The following is a 22,568-nucleotide window of genomic DNA, read 5'->3' on the forward strand; positions in this document are numbered from 1 at the left end:
GGGGTGGCCAGGCGTGCACACGCGTGTGTGCACACGCACACATACACCCCCCACACACCCCCCTCCATGTGCTAAACGCTCTTCCACATCCCACGTGCCAAATCAAACGCCGGTGCGGGGCGCGGGGGGCGGGGGGGCGCGGGGGGCGGGGGGGGGGGGGGGGGGAGAGAGGGGCGAGGGGAGACCTTTTGACACTCTTCTGGATTTAAGGGCTTGGCTTCTTGCTGGGGATAGAATTGTCTTTCCTTTCCAGCCGCGTGTAAGGCTCAAAAGCTGAAGTGCCCAGTCCGTAAGCGCCCGGGAGGTCGTGCAGGCTCCCCAGGAGCGGCCCCCCAAAACACAGCGGGGCGGCCGGCAGCCTGGGCGAGGAGGAAGAAGAGGAGGAGGAGGCGGTGAGAGAAGGGACCTGCAGGCTGAAGGCTCCCGGCCCCGGCGAGCTGCTCCCACCACCGAGCCCGGGCGACGTGGTTCCCGGGGTGGCCAAGCCGGATCCGTTGCCCGTCGGACCGCCGATGGGGTGGGAGGTGGGAGAGAGGAGGCTGGGGGGGGCCGGGACGGAGAGGAGCCGGCCTTGCTCCAGCAGCCGGAGGATGTTGCAGGTGGCGAAGGACTCGGAGGTGGCGGCGGAGCGTTTCTCAGAGTCCCTGCTTTGGTCCTTCTTCTGCTTGGTGCGCCGGTTCTGGAACCAGACCTTGACCTGGGGTGGGGATGGGGAGGGATGGGGGGGGGGTGGGGGTGGGGGGACAGAAAGGCACGGACGGAAAGAGAGCGCGGGGGGGAAAGAGAGGCGAGAACCAGGAGAGAGTGAGAGATACGAGAGAGAGAGAGACGTATTAAAATAAACGCCCAGGCGACATCCATCCCCCGCCACGGGGACTGCGGAGAAGCCGCTCCCGCCTGCCGCTTCCAGGGAAAGGGCGGATTCCTGCGGGTGCCAGGAGGGAGCTGGGCGGGAGCTTGGGGACAGGAGCCCCAAGACGGGAGCTCAGGGACAGGAGCCCAGGGACGGGATCCTGGGGATGGAAGCCCAGCCTAGGACCCCAGGGAGCCACCAGCCCGGTGCTGAGCCACCTCTGCCCTGCGCTGGCTCTCCCGGGGATGCTGAGCTACGGGGACGTGCTGGGTTCTCCTCTGCCAAGGGTCACCCAACCCAAGTTTGTGTCCCCACCTGCGTGTCGTGTCCTCCCCTTGCCAGGCCAAGACACGGGGCAGGGTGGAGGGTCCCTCGCCTTGCTACAGCACAGGGGAACATGTGAGGGGACGCGGTGGCTTCTGGTGGGGGGCACAGACCTCTGGGCACAGACCCCCCTTTTGTGCCCGAACCCAGCTGGGGACATCCCCCCCCCCCCCCCAACCTGCCTCTGGCCAAAGTAAGGAGCGTGTCCCCCCCCCCTCCGTGGGACCCCCCTGCCCCAAAACTGCGCCTGACTCCCCCAGCTGGGACGTGGACCCGGTCCCCAGCCCACAGCCCCCATACCCCTGCGGCTGCCCCCGCACCCCCTAACCTCTCCCCTGGGAGGGCAGCCCCCCGCTTCCGTCCCTCCCTGGCAGAGCAGAGGGGTAGGAGAGGCAGAGAGAGAGACAGAGAGAGGCATGAGGGACAGACAGACGGACGGAGATGGAGGTGAGGGAAGGAGACGGGTGGGAAGACACTCGGGTTAGAGCGTGGCGGACGGGAACGGACGAGTCGGGCGCTGGCCGGGACCCCGGGAGTAAACTCCAGCACGTTGGCACAGGCTTTGTCCCCGTCTGCTCCGGGGCCAGCGGGTCTCAGCCTCCTCCGAGTCATCGGAAACTCGCCGGGGCAGGACAGTCGCGCACTGACACAGCCCCCGCGCGTCCCCCAGCACAATGGACCCACAGTACAGAGCTAATGGAGCGTGGGGGTGGGGGAGGTCTCAGCCCCCCGGCCCCTTTCCGGGGACATAATAGTGGAGCCGACGTCTAGGGAGGCTGGGGATGCTCGGGGAGGAGCAGCGGGAGATGCTCCCGGGCGATGGGGGGACACCGGGACCACGGGGCTGGGCTCATATCCCACAGCCAAAACCTCCCGGGACCATGGGGCGCTGCCAGCCCACGTCCTGCCCCCCTTACCCACAGGGTCCCTCGTGGAAGCTCTCGAGGACGTTCCCTGCCCGTGCACATGGTGGCACAGGGACCCTGGATCCCTCAGTGCCACCAGGACTGCTGGGCCCACGTCCCAGCCCGGACGGGTTCCCAGGGCTGACGTCCCCTCCCCACTGTCCCCGTCGGTCCCTCCATGCCGGCCAGCGGGATGGGTTTGGGCAGGGCTGCGTCCTCCCATGGTCCCGGGGCATGGTGACCCGACCAGAACAGGCGGCTTTTCTGGTGGGGACCTCCTTGGGCTGCCGAATTCTGGGGAGCACAGATCCCCCCCCCCCAGCACAGGCGGCGGGGCTGAGCGGGACTCCCACAGCCCCCCAGTCCCGTTATCCACCCCTTAACGAAGGTCGGGTCTAAGTCCCCACAGAAACGCCCAGCCCCAGCGCTCTCCGCTCAAAGCACCCCCCAGCCAGCCCCCTCCAGAAGAGCGAGAGCTCAGAGAACCCCCCGTCAGCGCCATCATGGCCTTGGGGGTGGGCACGAAGCGCCCAGGAGCTGCCCACAAGCTTTCCCCAGCCCAGCCGGGTGCCCCGCCGGAGGCGGCAGGGGGCTCCTCGTCACCTCGTCACGCCAGCACCCACCCTTCCCCCACACCCAACGCCGTCACCCCCCCACGGATCGGGCTCAGCACCCCCCGGGTGCAGCAGCCCAGCCCCGCTCTCGCCACGCTGCGCCGGGGAGGATGGAGATCGAGGGGTGCGTTGGGCCCATCCTCTCGTCTCCATCCCTGAGGGCTCCAGAGCCCCCCGCTGCCGCCAGCCCAACCCAACCCCGGCTTCCTTCAGCCCGGCGTCCGTCTGAGCATCTACCGCCTCTCGGGGCGACCCGTTCCAGCGCTTCACCACCCTCAATGTAAAAAATTCCTTGCTTATATCTAGCCTGACATCGTGCTGAGCAGCACTAGCCGGGGCAGGGTGTCTGTCGGTCGGTTCCGCTCTTCCCGCCCTCGGAGCAAGCTGCCTGAGCAGAAGCACGTGAGAGACGGGCAAGGAGACACCGGAGCGTCTGCAGAAGGAAGGACCAAGCCCCCGGGGAAGAGCACGCTCCCGCTCCGTGGCACCGCCGCTGGTGCACGCAATGGGAACGGCCCCGGGGAGTCGGGGCTTCTCCTGACACGAGGACTGGGGGGCATCAGGTGGGGTCCCCAGGGAGGAAACCCCGGCAAGGGAGGAGGCAGAGCCTCTTCGGGCAGCGCAGGCGGTGTTAGGCCCTGCTGCAGGGAGCCCTGGAAGCCGAAACACAAGCGGGCTGCAGAAGGGACTCAAAAAGAACCCCACGCAGGAGAACGGAGGCGTCACGACGTGACACGACGGCCTGGGTCCCTCCTCGCGGCGAGCGCTCCCTAAGGGTAGAAAGACACGGCAAGGACAGGGCCGCTTTGCACCCTGTTTTCTCTACTCATCCACCACCGGCCACCAGTAGAGACATGATCCTCAGCCCTGGTGTCCCCAAAGGCCGGCTCTGGTTGTCTTCCGCAGGGTTTGGAAAAGCAAACATGGCTCAACAAAAGCGAAGGGCCCTTGTCAGGGTCTCCAGAGGTCTGGTCTGTTCCCTCTCCACCTCCGGCTTCCCATGGGAGCGCACTTTTCCTGGGTGCTTTGGCTTTTGCTCCGTGCTTGGTCTGTGCTACTGCTTCTCCTGGGAGTTCTTGGTTGGCTGGGGAGGAACTTCCCAGGGGCAGCAGTCGTCTGCTCGGGTGTGACGCTGAATACCGACCATTAATAACGGTACGGATGGGCAAGTCCAGCAAATCACCAAGGTGGGTATTGGGGTGCACGAATTTCTGGTGCCGAAACCGCTGGGGGCACGAGGGGAAACGCTAAAGGATGGGAGGGAGAAAGGGTGGAGGTGACACTGGCCTCAAACGTCCCGACACGGGGTTCAGCTGGGGGTTCAGCTTCCCTCAGGGGGAAGAGGACTCATGGGGTTCCTCCTTCCCAGGGCTGCTTCCCAGCTGGAAGCTGAGCCCCTTCCCAGCTGGATGTCGTCTGCTCTCACTCCTCCTTCGCTAGGGTTGGCCGATGCCCTTGGCGATGATGCACCTCCACTTACAGGTCCAGATAGAAGCTTTCTGTAGCCCCCCCTGCCTTCACCCTACGTCCGACCCTCTCGCAGGAGGTTCTCCTGTCCTCCACCCGCGGCCCCTCTCTGCGCCCACCACCCAGGAACCCCACAACCCCCGCTGAACGCGCTGTGCTAAGTAAGGTCTCCTCGTGCCTCGTGGACGGACGCGAGCTCTTCCCCATCCGCGCTGGTGACATATCGGATGAGCAGGATCACATTTGCCTCCGTGGCTAAAGTTCATATGCAGCTTGTCATTAATTAGTAGATCCATGTCCTTTTCATCCTCCATTATGATCAAGCCCTGGGTTCCCATCACTGCAGATGTAAATAAGCTCAGCCAGATGCAGTCCTTGACAAGTCCATGAGTAATTTCCCTCCAGCCTTGATCCTTCGTCTCTCAGCAATATCTTCCACCATCTCCCCTCCACTCCAGTTTCTCCTCCACGCTGCAAGTTCTCGACTCACCTTTTGCTCCGGTTTCGCCCCCAGCTCCCCGTCAGCCACCATAGCGAGTGCTTCGCCAAGGTCTGCTTTGGTGAGATTGGCTTCAATTCCTCCTCTAAAAAAAAAAAAGCAGGCTTTCTTCCTCATCCAAGCTCCTGGGTGAACTGGAGCGTGCCTGCGATGTGGCAATGACACCCCACCCCGCTTGGCCTGGAGGAAGGGCAGGGAGGACCACGCTGGCACTTCCCTGGTGGGTACCGCGTCTCCAGCACCCGCGGAGGAGGTACCGCAGCCCCGGGTGTGATGTTTTGCTTCTCAGCTACCGGCTCGGCGAGCTACGGTCAATAACTGAAGGGCTGTGGGGAGAAACCAGCTGCCTCCAGCTCTCCTGCCAGACTGGAGGGGTGAAGAAGAGAGTGAGAGCAAGGACACCCTTTCCCTAGGAACAGGGAGAAAGGCCAGTTCCCAGCTGCGTCACGCTGGGGGACAGCCAGGACAGCTGGCCGGGGAGGGCACGGGGAGCCGGGGAGAAGCCTCCCCCTGCTCCCGAGAATTCCCAGGAAGAGTCCACGGCTCCAGCAAGCGCGAGTCCCCTGCCCGGGGCTGCGGGATCCAGGCCCACACGTGACAGGCCAGTCAGGTCACAGACAAACAGACAACAACACGCATCGGGATGTGCCTGGAGAGCGGGACGTGAGAGGTCATGCGTTCGCCAGCAAAGGAAGGTGACTCTCAGAGGGACGGCGAGGAGGCAAGCCGTGTGGAGGAAGGAGCTGTCTCTGAAAGCCCTGGGAGACACGGCATGAAAGAACCGGCGTGACGCTGAAGGCCTGAGGAGAAGCACGACCCGCGGATCCATCGATCGACACGAGGAGTCCTGGCGCAGGGTAGCTGATCCGTTACTGCGACCAGGTCCGGTGCCCACCTTCCCCTGAGGCAAGTGGGATCTCGGGGTACAACCCCTCACGTGTCTGGATCTGGAAATTCTGCTTTGCGTGGTGCCTGCAGCAGGAGAGAGGCTGGTAAGGGCAGGGGACGCCCTGTCGGGGGTAGGACGTGATCCCCGGGCTGAGGCGAGGCAGACTCGAGCGGCAGCGACGCTACGGGTGGACCCTGCGGAGAACCGCCCCTGCAGCCCCGTTCCCGGGGCCGGAGCCCTCTCGCCATCGCACCGAGCCGCCCGGCTCGCTGTCCTCTTCTCCTACGAGAGACGCCCTGGCTCAGCTGGAGCGAGGAGGAAAACCCTACCAGGGGATCAGAAAGGTCCATCCGCCTTCCGCCTCCTTTAGAGCTCGGAAGCGTACGACTTTCCTAGGTCCTGCGGCACGAAAATCGAGCAGGAAAACCTGCTCTGTCCTGGGCTGGCTGTTTCCATAAAAAATTCAGGGCAGAGATCTCCGCCTGTCCATCAGGACAGCCACCAGCCGCGCGGGCGCTCACCAGGGAGGCACAAGGCAGCCGCGGCGCTCCCGGCATCAACCGCCCACGTTGACTTGCAGGTTCTGGGCCACACGCGACAGACGTGGTCACGTCACCCCGCGGCTGGTAACAGCACGAACGTATCGAGACCTGAAGAGGTGGCGCTTGGCCAGCACGAGGTGTCTAAACACAGCAACGTGGTTGTTCTGGAGGTGAGGTGGCTACCACAGCAGAGACTCTAACCAGAGGGGTAAAAAAGCATGTTTCTGCCTACAAGACTTATCCAGGCCTAAGCCTGCCGTGTTGTAGGCACCAGGGAAGGTCCAAAGATACCCAGCTGGGACACGGGCATGCCATTCCCATCTCTGACGCCATCCAAACGGGACGCTGGCACCTCTCACCCTTCTTTTTCTGCTCAACCCTGCATGGAGACGTGCTGCTTGGGGACAGCAACGGTGTCTGAGGATTGAGCGTGGTGGGTCCTCACCTCCCCCAGGACCTGTAGGTGCTACCAGAGCACCAACTGCAATAACAACCAGCAGAGAGGGAAGGTGAAGACCCCAGACCTGTCCAGTCTGTCCCGGGCTGGCAGAGTCACCCAAAGCCTTCAGCACCCATTACAACAGCCTTCAGCGTACAATAATTAGGTCAACGGTTGGACTTGATGACCTTGGAGGTCTGTTCCAGCCTAATGGTTCTGTGGTTCTGCAAAACACCACCACCATCTCACCGACCCACCCACAGCCGCAGGTCCCAGACACCCTTTCCCTCTCCCCCCTTTCCCTGCTCTTTTCACCACATCAGGAGCCGAAGGTTCTGATCGCTTGGAGCAAGGTCAACCCTCCCCTTGCTGGTGGAGAGGCTGGACGTGGCGCCCGGCTGGCAACGACCAAGAGGACGACACCTCAGCTGCGCGCGGGGTGGAAAAGCAACGCGGGAGATTGAAACCTGCTGCCTGATCGTTCCAGGAGGCGCTTCCTCGTGCGTGGTGCGAAAGCCAGCCAGCATCCATCCCCAATCACCTTCCCCCCTGGCACCGCGGAGCCTCTCGCCCCGCCCCTCTCCCTCCTTCTCCTGGCGAGCCCTGCTCTCACCCGGCAGCGCCGGAGAGGGCTCGACCCCCCGAGGACCTCGGGTTGCAAGTTCATCCATCGCAGGCTACGTGCCTCCCCTCACATCCGTATTTACCGGGAGTAAAGCAAGGAGGAACCGCAGCAAACAAATCCCAAACTGCCGGGAGAGGCTCTCGGGGGAGCTGGCCGTGCTCTGCAGCAACGCACTCAGCAAAGGCCGGATCGATTTCCCTTCCCAGCTCCCCAAAAAAGCTTCCCCCTGGCCCGTTCCCCCCCCCCGCCCCGCCCCCGGCTCGCTGCCCAAACACGTCACGAGCCTCCAAGGAGAAGGGCGAGGAAAGTGCAGAAACAGCCCCGGCCGCCGCCGGGAAAGCACGACGGCAATTCCCAATTCCCTCCGCTCCCCGGCAGCTCCTGCCGCAGCCAGAGCGGCCGCGGGGCCACCGGCCGGCTCGGGAACCGCGCGACCGGCGGCGAGGAGCCCTCGGGGAGCCCCAACGGAGGTGCCAGTGTGCCCCTGGCCCTGCTGCCTCCGGGTCCCCCGTCTGTCGGACTCGGGCAGCTCGGGGGTCATTTGATGTTACGTTACATTCTGTTACGATTCGTTACGTTATTTTGGTTTGGTTTGGTTTATTCTATTCTATTTTATTTTGGTTTATTTCATTTTTTAAATTTTAAATTTAAGTTGTTTTTTTTTTTTTTAAATTTTGGCCCATTCCTATTCTATTCTATTCTATTCTATTCTATTCCATTCTATCCTATCCTATCCTATCCTATCCTATCCTATCCTATCCTATCCTATCCTATCCTATCCTATCCTATCCTACTCTTTTCTGTTTCCTTCCATTTCATTCTATTTCATTCTATTTTATTCCATTTTATTCCATTTTATTATTTCATTCTGGTTTGTTCTATTATTTCATTTTGTTTTGCTGCTTTATTTTTCTAACTTCACATCGTTTTTCTTTTCTGTTTACACGCACGCACCCCCCTAGTGCCTGCTGAACGGAGCGCGCTGCCGAGGGCCACCGAGGCGCCCCCGCAGCCCTCTCCCCCCGCAGCCCACCCTCTCCCCACCCCTCCCCGCCGCCGCCGCTCCCCGCCTGGGAGGAAAGCGGGAGACCTTTGCTTCACCTGCTCCCCTCGCAAGGGCGGGGGGGCAAAGGAAAAGCGCTTCGAAATGTCACCGAGCATCTGAACTTCTCGGGGCGCCGCTGCGGGGGCGTTCGGCGAAGGCACCGTCCGTCCGTCCGTCCGTCCGCCCGCCCGCCCGCCGAGCCGCAGGACGGACACGCGGCCGGCCCAGCCGCCCGCTCCTGCGCCCGACGCCTCCCGCGCCGAGGGCTCCAAGCCATCGCCCCCACGGCAGGCACCGTGGGGGCGCACACGCCTGTGCCCGCACGTGCCCCGCCACGTGTGCCTGGCGTTGGGGGGGGGGGGGGCCAGACCCGCCCACAGACCCCCCCAAACCGGAGGAGGGCAGGCAGAGATCCGGGCAAGGGAATCCACGCGGGGAAGGGGGACACGGCGTCTCCCCACCCGCCGGACCCCAGCGCCAGGCGCGGTGGCACACGGCACGGCGGGAGCTCCCGGTGCCGGCAGCGCCAGGAGCAGCCGTGGGGCAGCGTGTGCCGAGAGCGTGGCCGTCAGCAGCGCGGCGGCACCGGCATGGAGCGCACGAGGGGTTGGGTCCCCGGCGCCCTGTGCCACGAACTCGGGGAGTGCCGGAGCCCCGGCTTCGCCTCCCCCAGCCCCTCCTCTGGCCGCGGAGCCGGACCCGGGAGCTGGGCCGCTGCTCGGATCCCTCTAACACCTCCGAGCTACAAAGGGAATTATTTCCGAGCGGTTAATCCCGACGGAGACCCCCCGCCGGCAGCAGGCCGAGCTCCCCGCGCGCGCTCCACCCGAGGGTGGGAAGGGTGGGAGCGCCCACGGCCCCACGGCGATCCGGGGGTCTGCGGAGCGTTTCGGTCCGGTACCCGCCTCCCTCTGCCCCTGCTCCGCTCGTCCGTCCCCGCACGCCGCCCAAAGCGCTCTCCCCTCCCCGCTCCGGTGCCTGCAGAGCAGGATGCGGCCCTGCTGGCCAGCCCAGCACCGGGCAGTGCCCTCCCCTCTCTTCGGCTCGTTTTTTATACCACTCGGCACTTCACCGACGCGCTTTGCCGACTCGCGGCTGAGCGGCGGTGGGACGTCGCTCCCGAGCCATCACGCTCCGCCGGTGGGAGCCCGAAGCCCCCGTCCCATCCCACCCCAGCCCCAGGCAGCGGGCACGCCGTGTCTGCTTGCACCAGCACAGACCCTCCCGCACGCCAGCGTCCCCCGCCGCCGCCCAGAACGCCCGAGCCCCTCGCCGTCCCCGTGCTGGGCGGCCAAACGCGATGGTCTTCGCCCTCCCCTGAGCATCGCCCCGAACCCCGGCCCCAGCGCGGGCAGGCCCGGGGCGTGCGTTATTGGGTTTGGACGGTGTTTATTACGTGGCAGCCCTGCCCCGGGGCTGACCCCGGCGCCATCACGCGCCCCACGCCGTGCGCACCTCCATCACGCCGGCCATCCGGGACTATTCCCGGCCGACGCCATTTTCCTCGCCAGGATTAGCTCCCCGCCGTGGCGCGGGGGAAGGTGGGAGCCAGCCCGCCGCACCGCCATCTCCCCGCAGCGGCACCCTGGCCACCCGTCCTCCTCCTCCTCCTCCTCCTCCTCCCTCCATCCCAACGGTGGAGCTGTGGAGGCGGGGGCCGGCGGAGGCTCGGGCCCCCGGCGTTGTGTAAGCCAGTGGGCTCGCTGCCCAAAGCCGCCTCGGTCAGAGGTTTCGTAACGGCGCGGCGGCTGCGTGACCCGTCTGCCGCTCCCCAGCCATGGTGGGAACGGGGAGCCGGTGCCGAGCAGGGATGGGCTCATCCCTCGGCTTCTCCTCCAGCCCTTCTGCGCCCCGGCAGCGCCTGGGGCCCCCCTGGCACTGCCACCCACCCCAAACCCTCTGCCACAGCCCAGGACGGACGCGCTCGGGGCCCCGCTCCCAGCCACGCCGAGCTCCAGCCCGCGGCCGGGCAGCGTGCCGGGGACAGCCGAGGTGGCAACCGGCCCCGACCTGCTGGGACCTGGCCGTGCCCTCGGCTGGGAGCCCGTTCCCAGAGCAGCCCCGTGCCCCACCGCTGGTCCAGAACTCTGAGGAGCACGCCCTCGGCCCGCTTTTGCTCCAAAATTCAGGGTATTTTGTGCGTCCCAGCCCTTTACCGATGGCTGTCCCCATGGTCACGTCTCCTCCCACGGCACCAGGACCCAGCAGAAAGTATCCTGGTGGTGTTTCCTCCCGTTTTCCACGCACAGGGCAAACCAGTATGGCTTTTCTCCCAGTGGAAAACAAAATGTAGCTGAGGAGGTGGGAGCACCCGGATGGTGGGACCCCAGGCGGTGGCTGGGGTTGGGGCCATCGCGTTTGGGGTTCCTGCCCCAGCATCGACGCCGGATCCAAAACTGTCACCAAAACCGATTTCCATCGGAAACTGTCAGTTTTAGGCAACAAATTTCCCGTACAGGGTGCACCGAGGAAGCCTTGGAGACGGCTCTGGAACACCCAGCCCGCTCGCAACATTTAGAACTGAAATTTTCAATCACAAATTCTGGAACTGTTTTTCACGCCGCCGGCGTTTCCGATTGTAAATGCTTAGCGACAAAAATCTCAAGGAATGCTTTCCCGTTTTGCCTAGTGCCAGCTGCAGGGGCACCCAGACATTTCGGGTTATCTGATTCATGGCAGGAGCAGCTGCCCTGGAGAAGAGCCCCATTTCCAGAGGGTGCCCTTGCTCCCCCTTGAGAGCTGCTCCTTTCCCCTCTTTAGAAATGTCGTCCATCCCCCTCCGGGAAGCCGGTGCCCGTCGCCCGATCCCGCTGCCCCCGCTCCCTGACGCGCTTTGGGAAACGAAATGCCAAAAAGGCGAATTTTGGAGGAACCCGAGGGGCCGGGGCCGGGCTGTGCCAGCCGGGTCCTGCCGCTACGTGGTACCTGGTTCTGACACAGATTTATTGCCACCAGCCCAGGGCCCCGCGGCTGCAGGGTAAACCCCACCACGTGCCCCCGCCACGGGGAGAGGACGGGATTAGCTCGTCCATGTGAGCAGGTTTACTCCACAAGTGTGCTCTGACACGGGCTGGCATGTGGGAAGGGGACCCAGAAGCTACCGGAGATGCCCACCTTCTTCCAGGGTGACCCTGGGCATCTCCAGCGGCCACCTCCCGCAAGGGGACCCAGGACCCCCCCTTCCCGTGGAAGCCAGATGCCTTCAGCGTCCGAGTCTGACCTGGGAGTCATTAAACACGGGATGGCTCAGGCTGACGCCCCCACAGCCACCCACCCCCGGGTTTAGCAGCAGGAGCCGGCTGCAGGCCACCGCGGTTGGACGTGACGCTTTCCCCAGCTCCCCATCCCGCTGTCCCCACGTCCCCAGGGCCAGCCCCGGAGCGCCCCAGGTCCCTTGAGGAGGTGGGTCAGACCCAGTCCGGCAGCGAACTGCGCCAGGAAAACAGGGCACCCTTCCGCTGGGTTGGTTAGCTCAGCCTGACCAGGAAAAGCTCCACCAGACGTGGCCCAAGGGGGAAGGACAGGAGCACCCAGCTGGGACCAGCAGCTTCCCCAAGCAGAGGGGAGGAAACATTCCCCGCTGGGCAATTCCCCACGGGAGGACGGTCGCAGCACCCACGGCACGAGACAGGGACGGCTCAAAAGCATCCGAGTGGAGGCAACACGAACCACAGAAGATGTCAGAGACTATTTTCCTATACATCGCAGAGCATGGTGGGTGGGAGGGTGGGTGGGCGGATGGATGGATGGATGGATGGATGGATGGATGGAGGCCTCCTTAGAGAAGAACACCCGTGGCTAGGACACCTACATTCCCTGCACGGTCTGGAAAAGGGGTTTCCAGCAGAGCTTTGGGAATGCAGCTTCCCCACACCCCGAGGCCGGCGGACGGCAGGACGAGGGGGGCTTCGCGGCGAGCAGCCCGGCGTGACGGTCCCACCCGCCTCGTGCGCCTGCGGCCCTCCCGCACCTCCCGCTGCCGCCCACCTCCGGGCGACTCCCGCCTCCTCCAGCCCGCAGCTTTCCCGCCGCGCTCCCCGTGAGGGGACAACTTGTGCTGGCACCGACCGCTGTTTTGTTGTTCTCCCGCTGCAGGGACTGATAGTTGTTAATGACTGGAGGTGCGATTAATTTTTAACGGCGTCCTCCTAATTGCCGGGCTATAAATAGCCCTTCCCACCCCTCCTCTGGCTCAGCTGCTTTCTCACACATGTTTGGCTCCACGTTGGGGGGGTGTCGCAGCCCTGACAGCTCCGCGCCGCGAGCACCACCCCCACGCCGCGCAGGGTGCGGCGCCGGCGCCGTAGGAGCCCAACCTCCACTGCGGACGGCCCAGGAGTTTGTCCCAAGATCTGCCAGACTGGCTGTGATGGAGCCCGTGGCGGCGAGGGGGCCACCAGGAGATCCTACGGACTCTCCGGCAGGGAGCACGACGCTAAGACCGCTCTCCACCCCCTGCCCCCACCGCCCCTCTACAAAGGGTCTTCAGATGCCACACGGGAGCCCAGAAGCTCGCCAGCATCTTCCAGGAGGTGCACGGGTCCGAGAGCTCTTGGCCACGGCCTCCTCGAGCGAGGACATCCCCGTCCCCCAAAGCTCCTGGCCTTGGGAGGGGACGAGCCACCTCTCAGCGGAGGGACAAGGCTCGGGGCTGCGTGGGGAGCGGCCCCGTCCTGACCTCCTCCAAAGGAGCCCTGGCTGGACACGAGCGCCACTTCTCCAGGAGGGCTGGGAGAGTTGGCAAAATCCGCCGGGTCACTTGAACCTGAGCCTGGCATTGAACTCCTGACCCAGAAAGCAAAGCCTCCTGGGCCGGGCAAATCCCCTCGGCCAGCCCATCCCGCCTCTCCTCCTGCCAGGGGATTTGTGGGAATTATCCTCCCTCCGCCATCCCCCCGTGGTCCTTCTGCCTGGCATTTTCCACCCCTTAAGGACACTAAGGAGGGACACGTTTCCCCAGACGCCTCGGGATGCGTTGCCTGGAGAAAGCCCGATGCGCCGGCACGGGGTACTCCCCGCTCAGGGCACGGGGCCGGATCCTGGGTGGGTTGTGCCGGGGTGGGCTCGGGCAGCCCCTCCGCAGCTCCGCACGCCGGGAAGGGGAGAGCTCACCTGGGATGCAGCAGCCGGCACAGCCGCATCCCCAGGCTGCTGCTCGGCAAGTGGGTGAAAATATTCGACGGGCTAATTAAACTCGCCTAACGCTAACCACGCCTGTGGATTAATTAGAAATAAAAGCACCAACGGCGCTGGGCTGGAGCCCGAGCAGCTCCCGGCGAGGCAGAGCGGGTACGTGGCTCCTTGCGGGGAGAAGGTGAATGCCCCGGGCTGGAGAGAGCCAAGGGCCGGTGGAAGCCCCCTCCTCATCCTCGCCGGAGCAGGGGTAGCTCCGAAACTCCCCCCCGGGTCCCTTCAGTGCAGCAGGCCTGGCTGAGCCGCCCTCTCCCCCGGGCAATCCCCCCCTTTATCCTGGGTGATCCCCCCTGCCCAGGGCAGGGGCAGAGACGAGGAAGCCAGAAGATCCTGGCGCCCCAACACGGAGGTGGGCTGTTCCGGCTTCCCCTCCACAGTCTGCCAAAAAAAGCAGGATCAGACGCCGGGGAAGTAAAAGAAGAGCCTCCGAGAGGCCTTTCTCTTTGCTCCGGCGGGGTTTCTCGGGGGCGCAGCCGGCTCCGCGGACCCGCTCGCGGGGGACGCTTGGCTGCAGCTCTCCAGCTGCGATGACATCGCGTCTCTTCCGATCTCATCACGCCGTTTGCACCACTCTCTTCTCGCAGAGCAGCGGAGATGAATCATTCCCCCCCCCCCCACCTCCTCCTCCTCCTCCCGAACATTCACAGCCACAAACAAACCCTCCTCGGCGGCCCCTTCCTTCATGCCCCCCCCCACCCCTGCTCTCCCCTCCCGTGGTGGGACGCCGGGGGGGTCCCAGCAGAGAGCAAAGTCGGGAGAAGCTGGGGGGGGGGGGAGGCTCCCTGATCCTGAAACCAGGATATCATTCCGTGAGGGGACGGAAAGGATCCGCCCCACCATCCCAGCCACCAGCACGACGCAAATGTCAACCAAGAGCGAGCCACAAGGTGCTGCTGGTTGGGAACCCACCAGTGAGACGTTAGATGGAGCGGCTGGTTATACCACGAGCTGCTCCTGGGTAACAACGGGAGGAAAATCACCAAAGTTATCCCAAATTCTATGCTCGTTGCTAACGCTGGATTTGTCCCTGCCGGAGCTGAGGGGCACAGAGGAGCCCGGTGGGACAGGAGTGGCTGGTGGTGACCATCCAGGTCCCCAGGCCACATCCAGAGCGGACCAGCACGCCGCATGGAGCCACGCAACACCTTCCAGGTCTAAGGGGTCTTGTAAACGGCCGAGGAAACCTCCCAGTCACGAACACGGAGAGGGACTGGGCCGGGGGGCGATGCCTGAGTGTGCAGAGAGCCTGAAACCACGACCCAAGGGGACCCACACCCTGCTAACGGGAGCAAGAAGCCGGGCACTGAGCCTGGCACCGCCATCCCCGGGCACGGTGGTGGCTGGGGAGGGACGGGCAGCGGCGGGGGGAACCGGGAAGGTACAACTGGGAGTTTGCTGCAGGGAAGGAAATGCTGTGAAAAGCACCGAAAGGGATTGAAAAAGACAGAGATGAAGGAGAGAGATGGGGAAAAAAAGAGGATGCGGGAAGGAGAAGAGGAGAAGAGACAGCCGTGGCCTACAGGGTGCGAATTTTCTCGCCGGGTGACGAAGGCAGCAATGAGGCGCCAAGCGAGCGGTAAACAAGGGGACATCAGTCCCCACGGAGAGGCTGCGCCCTCCCAGCCCCAGGCTGCGGCAGCCGGCACCCCGCACGGCACAGCCCTCCGCCCCACGCGCCCGCCGAAGCTTGTCCCCCAGCGCGGCACGGCACGGCCCCCCCGTGTCCCTCCCGGCTCCGAGGGAGTGACACTGGGACCGGGGCTTCCCCAGGGAAGAGGGACCCCCGTGCAGCGCCCGGCTCACCGGGGGGCTTCGCTCCCAACGGCGGCACGGCCGTGCCAGCCGCCAGCGCCTCCTCGCTCGTACCCCCCAGCCCGAAACCTGCTCCTTGCCAAAAAACCCCCACCCGCTCTGCCACCGAAAGAGCCAAAAGCAGCGCTTTTCGTGCGCGCCGGGGCTCCGCTCCCCCTCGCACAGCGCGTGCCGCAGCACCACGGAGCAACAGGGTCTCCCCAAAACCAGACCCACCTCGGCACGCCGGAGGCGGGGGCCTGGCTGCTGACAGCCGGGACGGGTTCGTTCCGCAAGCGGTGTGGAAAAATGGAAATCATTCCCTATCCGGCTCGATGAAACCACGTCGTTGTCACCAAACGTGCCTCTTACTGGCCAGGGAAGGGGCAGACTGGGTTGACGGGTTTTTCTGTAGTTCCCAGCTGGGCTGCTTTGCACCGCGGCCTCCGTTCACTTGACTATTACTACTACAATTACTCTTTCCGTGTACATTTTCAAGCCGAAACCCTCGCAGCCCCAGCAGATGCACCCTTTGCTTAGCAGCCATCGACACCAGCGCCCGAGCAAGGCGCAGCCTCTCCCGCCGCAGCTCGCCCAGGCTGGGCCGCCCAGCCCAGCTCTCCCCGCACCAGGCTGAGCCTCGGCACAGGAGAGCTGGGATGAAAAGTCCCTCCCCACCAGCAAAGCTCCTCGGGGGTGGGGGGTGATGGAGAAGAGACCCCCCCCCGGCCACGCCGCAGCTCGGGGTCTGCAGGGATGGACCCCAGCGGCACCCCCACGCCGCTGGAGCGGAGCCACGGAGGCTGCGGGGAGCGGCGGGGGGCAGGATCCGTGCCGGATCCGTCCGCAGCCCCATCCCGACGGCACCCAGGGCGATGCCCGACCCCGCTCGCCCACCCTGCGCCGTGGGTGCTGCCCCGGGGTCCCTTCTCTTGTCTCTTCCCCGCTCTGCCGGACGCTCCTGGGGGCCGCGGGGAGCACCACGGCGGCCAGGGGGGTCCCTACGGACCCCGCTCGGGGCTGCTCCTCGCCCGCCCTAACCCCAGCTCCTTGGGCTCAAAGACGAAGGGGTGGGGGGAGAACCACCGCCCGCAGCACCACGCACGCTTCCCCCGGCCGCGCTCGGCCCCGGCTCCCCACCGCAACACCGGCCGGCACCCCTCCGCCCCAGCGAGCCCCCAGCCCCGGGTTCGTAGCCACGGGCTCTGCTCAGCCCCGGCTCTCCCCCAGGACAGCTCTCGCCCACCCCAGCCCTGCTTTCTGCCCGCTCTGCCTGCCCCCACCTCCCCTTTACCGCCCTCGCCGCGCTGGCGGCCGGCACAGACACGCCACGAGGCCACGGGGATGGCCACGCCACAACGGAGCCCCCGCGAGCCTTACCTGGGTCTCGGAGAGGTTGAGCTGCCGCGCTAGCTCCGTCCTCTCCCTGCCCACCACGTACTGGCAGCGCTGGAACTCCAGCTCCAGGCGGTAGAGCTGCTCCGCCGTGAAGGACGTCCGCGTCCGTTTGGGTCGGTCCAGGTCCAGGCCCTTGGGGAGCACGATCTCCCGGATCGTCCCTTTGGCATCTGGGGGTTGGGGAAACAGGGCAGAAGGGCTGTCAGGGAAAAAAAGACGTCTCTGGGGAGAGCTGGGGAGGAAAGGGACTGGGGGAACTGGTCCGAAATGGACAGCATTGGGGGAGGAACTGGCTGCACCGTCAGGGCTGGTGTGAGCGCCTGGGCTCGCTGCTGGAGTAACAGTAAGGAGTCCCCCAAGCTGGGGCTAAAACAGGCGACATCCCATAGCTGTCCCCTCTGGCCCCAAATGCTGCACGTTTATAAACCTCCAGGAATCGGTAACAGCTCTTCATAATTTTATTTTATTTTTCAAGAGCTAAATAGAAACAAAAAAGTCTTTCAGGAAAACGGAGCGTTTAATCACAGAAATAATAATTCCTGAAAGCCAGAAGCCAAAAATAGCTCTATACCAAGAAAGAGTTCAAATTTAAGATTTTTTTTTAATTAAAGATACATTTTAATTCTTATTTCTGCCCTTCCTTGGGAATACTGGAAAAAATTTCCCTCTGTTACCATTCCCTGCTTTCCAGAATTATTCTCGCTGAAGGAATATTTCTTGAAAAGCAGCAGCTCCCGCTTTGGGGCAGTTCTCTGCTAAAGGACAAGTTTCGGCAGCGCCGCACACCCCGAGCCGCTCCCGGCAGCGGATTTCAGGCGGCCGGGACTATCGCTGCCCACGGCTGGACGTGGGGAGACAAAACCCGGAGGCGTTCGCTCCCGCGTTGGCCCCTTCCTCGCCAAGGGCGAAGGAGCCTCGGCTTTACGTTCCGCTGCCGAAAAGGAGGAGGTCCCCCTGAAAAACCCCGGAGCCCCGGGACGCCTCTCCCAGCTCCGCGGGCTGGGCCGTGCCCCTCGGGGCTGCGTGCCGGCTGCGGCACCGCGTCAGAAAAACCAGGAGCCTTGGAAATTGCCCGCTGGGTCCCTACCAGACCCCAAACCCCTCGTGCTCCCTGTCCCTTGGGGTGGCCTTCCCTAAGCACCAGTCACACCAGTGGAGAGCCCAGTTTGGGTGAGCCCTGGCTGCAGGGCTCTACCCGGCGTCTTTCCCGCAGGATAAAAACCAGCCCCAGGAGCCACACGGGGCGAGCAGCCCCGAGCCCGGAGGGACCCGGGCAGCCCTGGCTGGAGGGAAGTTCCTTTCTCTCTTTCTGGCTGACTCAGGCATGAAAGGATTATAAAATTGCTGGGGCAGGAAGGGGGGAAAAGAGTGAGGAGCGGCGTGGGAAGGGGTGATGGGGCTGGCCTGGGGACGGCGGAGCCGGCCCGGGGACGGTGGGAGCGGGGAGCAAGCCCAGACCCGGGTGGGGGACTCCAACCCCAAAGCTGGTTTCCCACGGCGGCGTTGTGGTACGTGGCAGAGGAGCCGTCCCGGCACGGCCAGCCCGCTCCAGGCTGGAGCACGGCCCTGCGGGAGGCAGCGGGGCCACAGAGCGCTTGGGGAGGGCCGGGGTGGGAGAGGGTCCGGTGGGAGCAGGAGCATGGGGTCCGCTCCGCACCCCCAAACTCCACAGGTGGGCGCGGGGCTGTCGGGAAGGCGAAGGGTTGCAGGCGGGTTGGGGGGGGGGCCTGTGGCAGGGGATGGGGACGCCAGCCTGGGCACCATTTTGCGAGGAGCAGAACGTTTGCAGGGATGATGCTCGGGCCACGTCCGCACGTCCACGCCGCGGGGTCGTGTGTGTGTGTGTGTGTGTGTCCCCCCCCGACACCACAATCGGCAGCGAGGGGCGGCGAGCAGAGACGCTCGTGCTGCCCGGCCGCAGCTGCAAGGCTCTGCCCCGCCGCCCTCGCCGCGCTGCCGGCACGACGGCGGGTATTATTTATTGTTATATCCCCCCGGCAGCTGGGGCGCGGGGCCGGGGGGAGCGGGCTGGGCACAGCCCCGGAGGGAAGGGGGCACAGCCCGTGGTGCCAGCTCGGCAGGGCAGAGGCAAAACCCCTCGCCCCGGCCCCTGCGGCACGGGCAGGTCGCAGCCCTATTGCACACCTCAGACCTTCCCCGCTGCGGGTTTTGGGGGGGGGGGGGGAGGGGCCGGTGGCCATCCCCCTCGCCGTGCCGGGAAAGGCACAGCACCATCCTGCCTGCGGAACCCCCTCCTGAGAGCTTTCCCCTGTCGGCCGCTGGATCCCAGACCCCCAACACCCACCGGCTCCTGCCGTGGCTGCCTCGGGGTTTTCCAGCAGCCCGTGGTGGGGCCGTGGGGACGGACGGGTCCTGCTCTTGGGGACCAGGCCGCACCCGATGGCAGCACATCCAGGACAAGGTCAGGGGTTGAAATCCCTCCGAAAAAAAAAAGCCTGGGACCAAGGGGATCAATGTCTCCTCTGCCTTAGCAGCTAAATATGACGAGGCAGGACAGGCAGAGGCCGCGCAGCCGGTTATACGGGGGTTTCTGCACCGTCACGGGACGTTTCTGGGGCGCACCCCCGCCCTGCCAGCCCCAAACACGTCCACCCACCCCTCCCCAGGCCAGGGCCTTGGTGGCACACACACACCTCAGGACACACTTGGGGGGCACAGGAGCCCTCAGCCCTTCTCAGTGCACCCCAAACAGCACCCGAGTGTGTGTGTCCCCCCCCAGAGCTCCCCGCATCCACCTGCACCCCCCAGGCACAGCGTTGGGGCACCCCCGGGAGGAGGAGGGGGGGCAGCACCCTGGGATCTGCCCCCCACTCCCCTTCCAGCGCAGCCCCGCTCCTCCGGCGAGGCCGTGTCCCGTTAATCCCCGCTAAGGACCGGCCTGTACAACCCCCCCGGGGCCGTGCCCGGGTCCAACAGCTCCCGCCAGCCTGGCCACCCCGACGAGACCAGGGCCACCTCCATGGGCAAAGCCACCCCACCGCAGCGGCTGGAGGCTCCGTCCGGTACCGGGGACCCCGGGAGAGCACAGCGACAGGGGAAAACATCCCCCCCCCAACCCTCCAGTCCCGGTGGTCCCAGGGCACGGAGGACCCTGCTGCTTCCCAGCCGGCTCCCGTTGACCAAGGAGGTTCCATCCCCACCGAAACCACCGGAGTGGCGGCAGCTGGAAGGGGAAAGCGGGGGGAAACACGGGCCCTGCGGCACCCGCTGCCGAGGGGGGAGTTAAAAATATTTTAAAACATATATTAAAAAAATAATAATTTAAAAAACAACCAAACAACCAAACAAGCCACCTTGGAGAAAAATCAACCTGGAGGCGCTTCCCTGGCTGGCACCGAGCCCTTCCCCGGGAGCGGGCCCCGGGCTGGGGGAGGGCTGGGAGCCGCGCCGGCCCCGTGGCCCCGCCAACCGGGGTCTCCCCCCCGCATCCCCCCGCTCCATTTCGGTCCCGTTCCCGTGGATCGGCGGCGTTTCTCCCCGCCACCATTTTGTCCGCACCGCGACGGCTGCAGCAAGATGGTGAGACCGGGCGCTCCCGGGCGAGGGTCCCCGGGGTCGGGAGAAGGGGGGACCCTACCCTGGGGTTGGGCACCGGCTCCCCACCCCGCTCCCAGCCCCGGGCCCGTCGGGGCGGCCCCGGTAGGACCGAAACCGGGCGGAGGAGAGGCCTGACCCCGGCCTGACCCCGGCGGAGGCTGCGGCGGCCACCGAGGACCGGACGGGACCCCGGGGCCCGCTCCCGAGCGCTGCCCCTTCTCCCCCCCCCCCCCCCCCCCGCCCCCCCGGCCGATGCGCCCGGGGAGGACTCGGGATGCGATGCGACAACGGGGCTGTCGGCGACAAGCGCTTATCGCGACAGCCGGGAAAGAAGCTGGGGGGAGCGGAGGGGCTGCTTGCAACCGGGCCGTCAACCGCTCCGCAGCCTCCGGGCGGGTCGGGATGCCCGAGCCGAGCCGTGCCGTGCCGTGCCAGGCCCCGCGAACGGGCGGGGAACCGGGTGGCCTCGGCCGTGCTCACCGAGCGGCGGCGGAGCTTCTCCGGGCTCCGGTTTGGGGAGCGGCGGAGGGAAGGGCGGAGGGGGGTGGGGGGGGGGGGGATGCTGAGCATCCCCAGCGCTGCCGCCCCGGGAGCCGGGGCGCTCTCGGTACCTGCCGCATCCCCACCGAGGCACCCCAAACTTTGGGGGTTCGCCACAAGCCGGGGCTGGTCCCGGCCAGCCCCGGGCCGGCGGTGGGCTGAGCGCGGGCGGCGGGGAGGGATGCGCCGGCTCCGGGTCCCGCCGTGCCCCCCGCATCCCCCCATCCCCGGGCGAGCGAGGGATATTATAAAGAGGGGGAAAAGAAAAAAAAAAAAAAAAATAGCCTCTAACTCGCCGCCGCTCCATGACGCTTTTCTCCTGCGACAACGCTTTAAAAGCAAAGCTGATGCTTTTCCCCCATTCCCGCTGCCTCCGCGTCCCCCCGGCGGGGCTCGGCCGGGCCGGGGGGTCCGTAGCCCCTCGGCTGCTCCCCCGGTCCCCCCGTTCTGAGCCCGGCCGAGCCCGCTCCCTCGGCCGCAAACCGAGGCGGACACGCACGGCGAGCCCGGCCCCGCTCCCGGCAGCCGCACGGCGGAGCGGGTTGGGGAACCGGGCCCGGTCCCCGCCGCACGGAGCCGGGGGAAGCCGCCGGGGCGGCGGCGGGGCCGGGAGGCCGGAGCTCGCAGGCGGGCAGCGCCGGGGATGCGCTAGAAGCGGTGCCGGGGTCGGGGCGGAGGAGACGGGGGGACACACGCACCCACACACGCACACGATACGCCCCATCCCGCTGCCACCGGGACCCCCGGGGACCCGAGCGGCGGGGGTGAGCGCAGCCGAGAAGTGTCCCGATATGGCGGGGGGGGGGGGGGGGGGGAGGGAAGCGGAGAACGGGGCCCGGGGACCCTGCCCGTACCTCGCACCAGGATGCGGCGGCAGTAGTCCGCTTCGCCGGTTCCCGACGGGCTCTCGCTGTCCGGGGCGCACTCCTTAGAGGAACCGGGGCTGACTGCCGACGTTCCCGGGATGTCCTTGAACCCGCCGCCGCCGCCTCCTCCTCCTCCGCCTCCGCCGCCGCCGCCGCGCAGGGCGCTCTCCAGCTCCGCCCGGGTCGGTGCCTTCTCCCGGGCCCGCCCGGTGGCCGCGGGCTCGGCCAGCAGCAGGGGGCTCCTGCCAGCCTCGGCCCCTCCATCGCTCATCCCTGCGGGCGCCGCGGCGGGATCAAACATCAGGAGGGAGAGAGGGAGAGAGAGGGAGAGAGGAGGCAAGACTAGGCGGGGGGGGGAGGGGAGGCCCCCCCACCTTCCCCAGACCCCTTCCCCTCCCCGCCCCTCCCCGACACCCCCCCCGGGGGGGAGGGGGGGGCTCAGCGCCCTGGTAGAGCCGGGGGCACCGCGCCCCAGCTCACCCCCATGGCCGGAGACCCGCCGGGGGCCCGTCGCTCTCCCGCGGCAGAACCGACCTTCTCCCACGCCGGGGAGGATGGGGGGCTGGCATTTAAAGCGTACCCCCCCACACACACCCTCCCCGTTCCACCGGCCGGGGGTGGTGCCGGGGGACGGCGGGACCCGTCCCGAGTGGGGTAAAAAGGAGTTAAAAACTTTGACAGGCGGCTGAGCCCCCCCTCCCAGCGACACCCCCCCCCCCCCGCCCCCCCAAACTCCCCCTCCGTCGGCACCTCGCTCCGGGCAAACTTCAGGCGCTCCGGCCGCAGCCGCTGCCCTTCCATGGAGAGCCGGTGCCGGTGCCGGTGCCGGCGGGGAGGCGGGCGAAGGAGCCGCCGGTAACCGGGCTGGCCGCGCTGCGCTGGGATTCGCGTGCGGAGAAATCAATACCGGGAGATGGGGAGAGGAGGGAGGGGATGATTTTTAGGGGCGGGGGGGGGGGGAAGGGGAGGCCGAGGGGAGGGAGCTGCGGAGGAAGCGGCCGGGGGTGGGACTGGGGAAGA

At 66.0% G+C, this 22,568-nt stretch overlaps 1 protein-coding gene across 1 annotated transcript; it reads right to left on the reverse strand.

The window, feature by feature from the left end:
- Window positions 1-205: 205 nt before the first annotated feature.
- On the reverse strand, window positions 206-21,849 carry VAX2 (ventral anterior homeobox 2). The gene is made up of 3 exons (XM_086464595.1): window positions 21,537-21,849; window positions 16,567-16,754; window positions 206-697 (listed from the first exon to the last, which is right to left on the reverse strand). Exons 1-3 carry the CDS (start codon window positions 21,847-21,849, stop codon window positions 206-208), a joined length of 993 nt encoding a protein of 330 aa, XP_086320721.1.
- Window positions 21,850-22,568: the final 719 nt, after the last annotated feature.

The sequence above is a fragment of the Leptosomus discolor genome, chromosome 4, assembly GCF_034619465.1.
Source record: "Leptosomus discolor isolate bLepDis1 chromosome 4, bLepDis1.hap2, whole genome shotgun sequence".
Classification (NCBI taxonomy): Eukaryota; Metazoa; Chordata; class Aves; order Leptosomiformes; family Leptosomidae; genus Leptosomus; species Leptosomus discolor.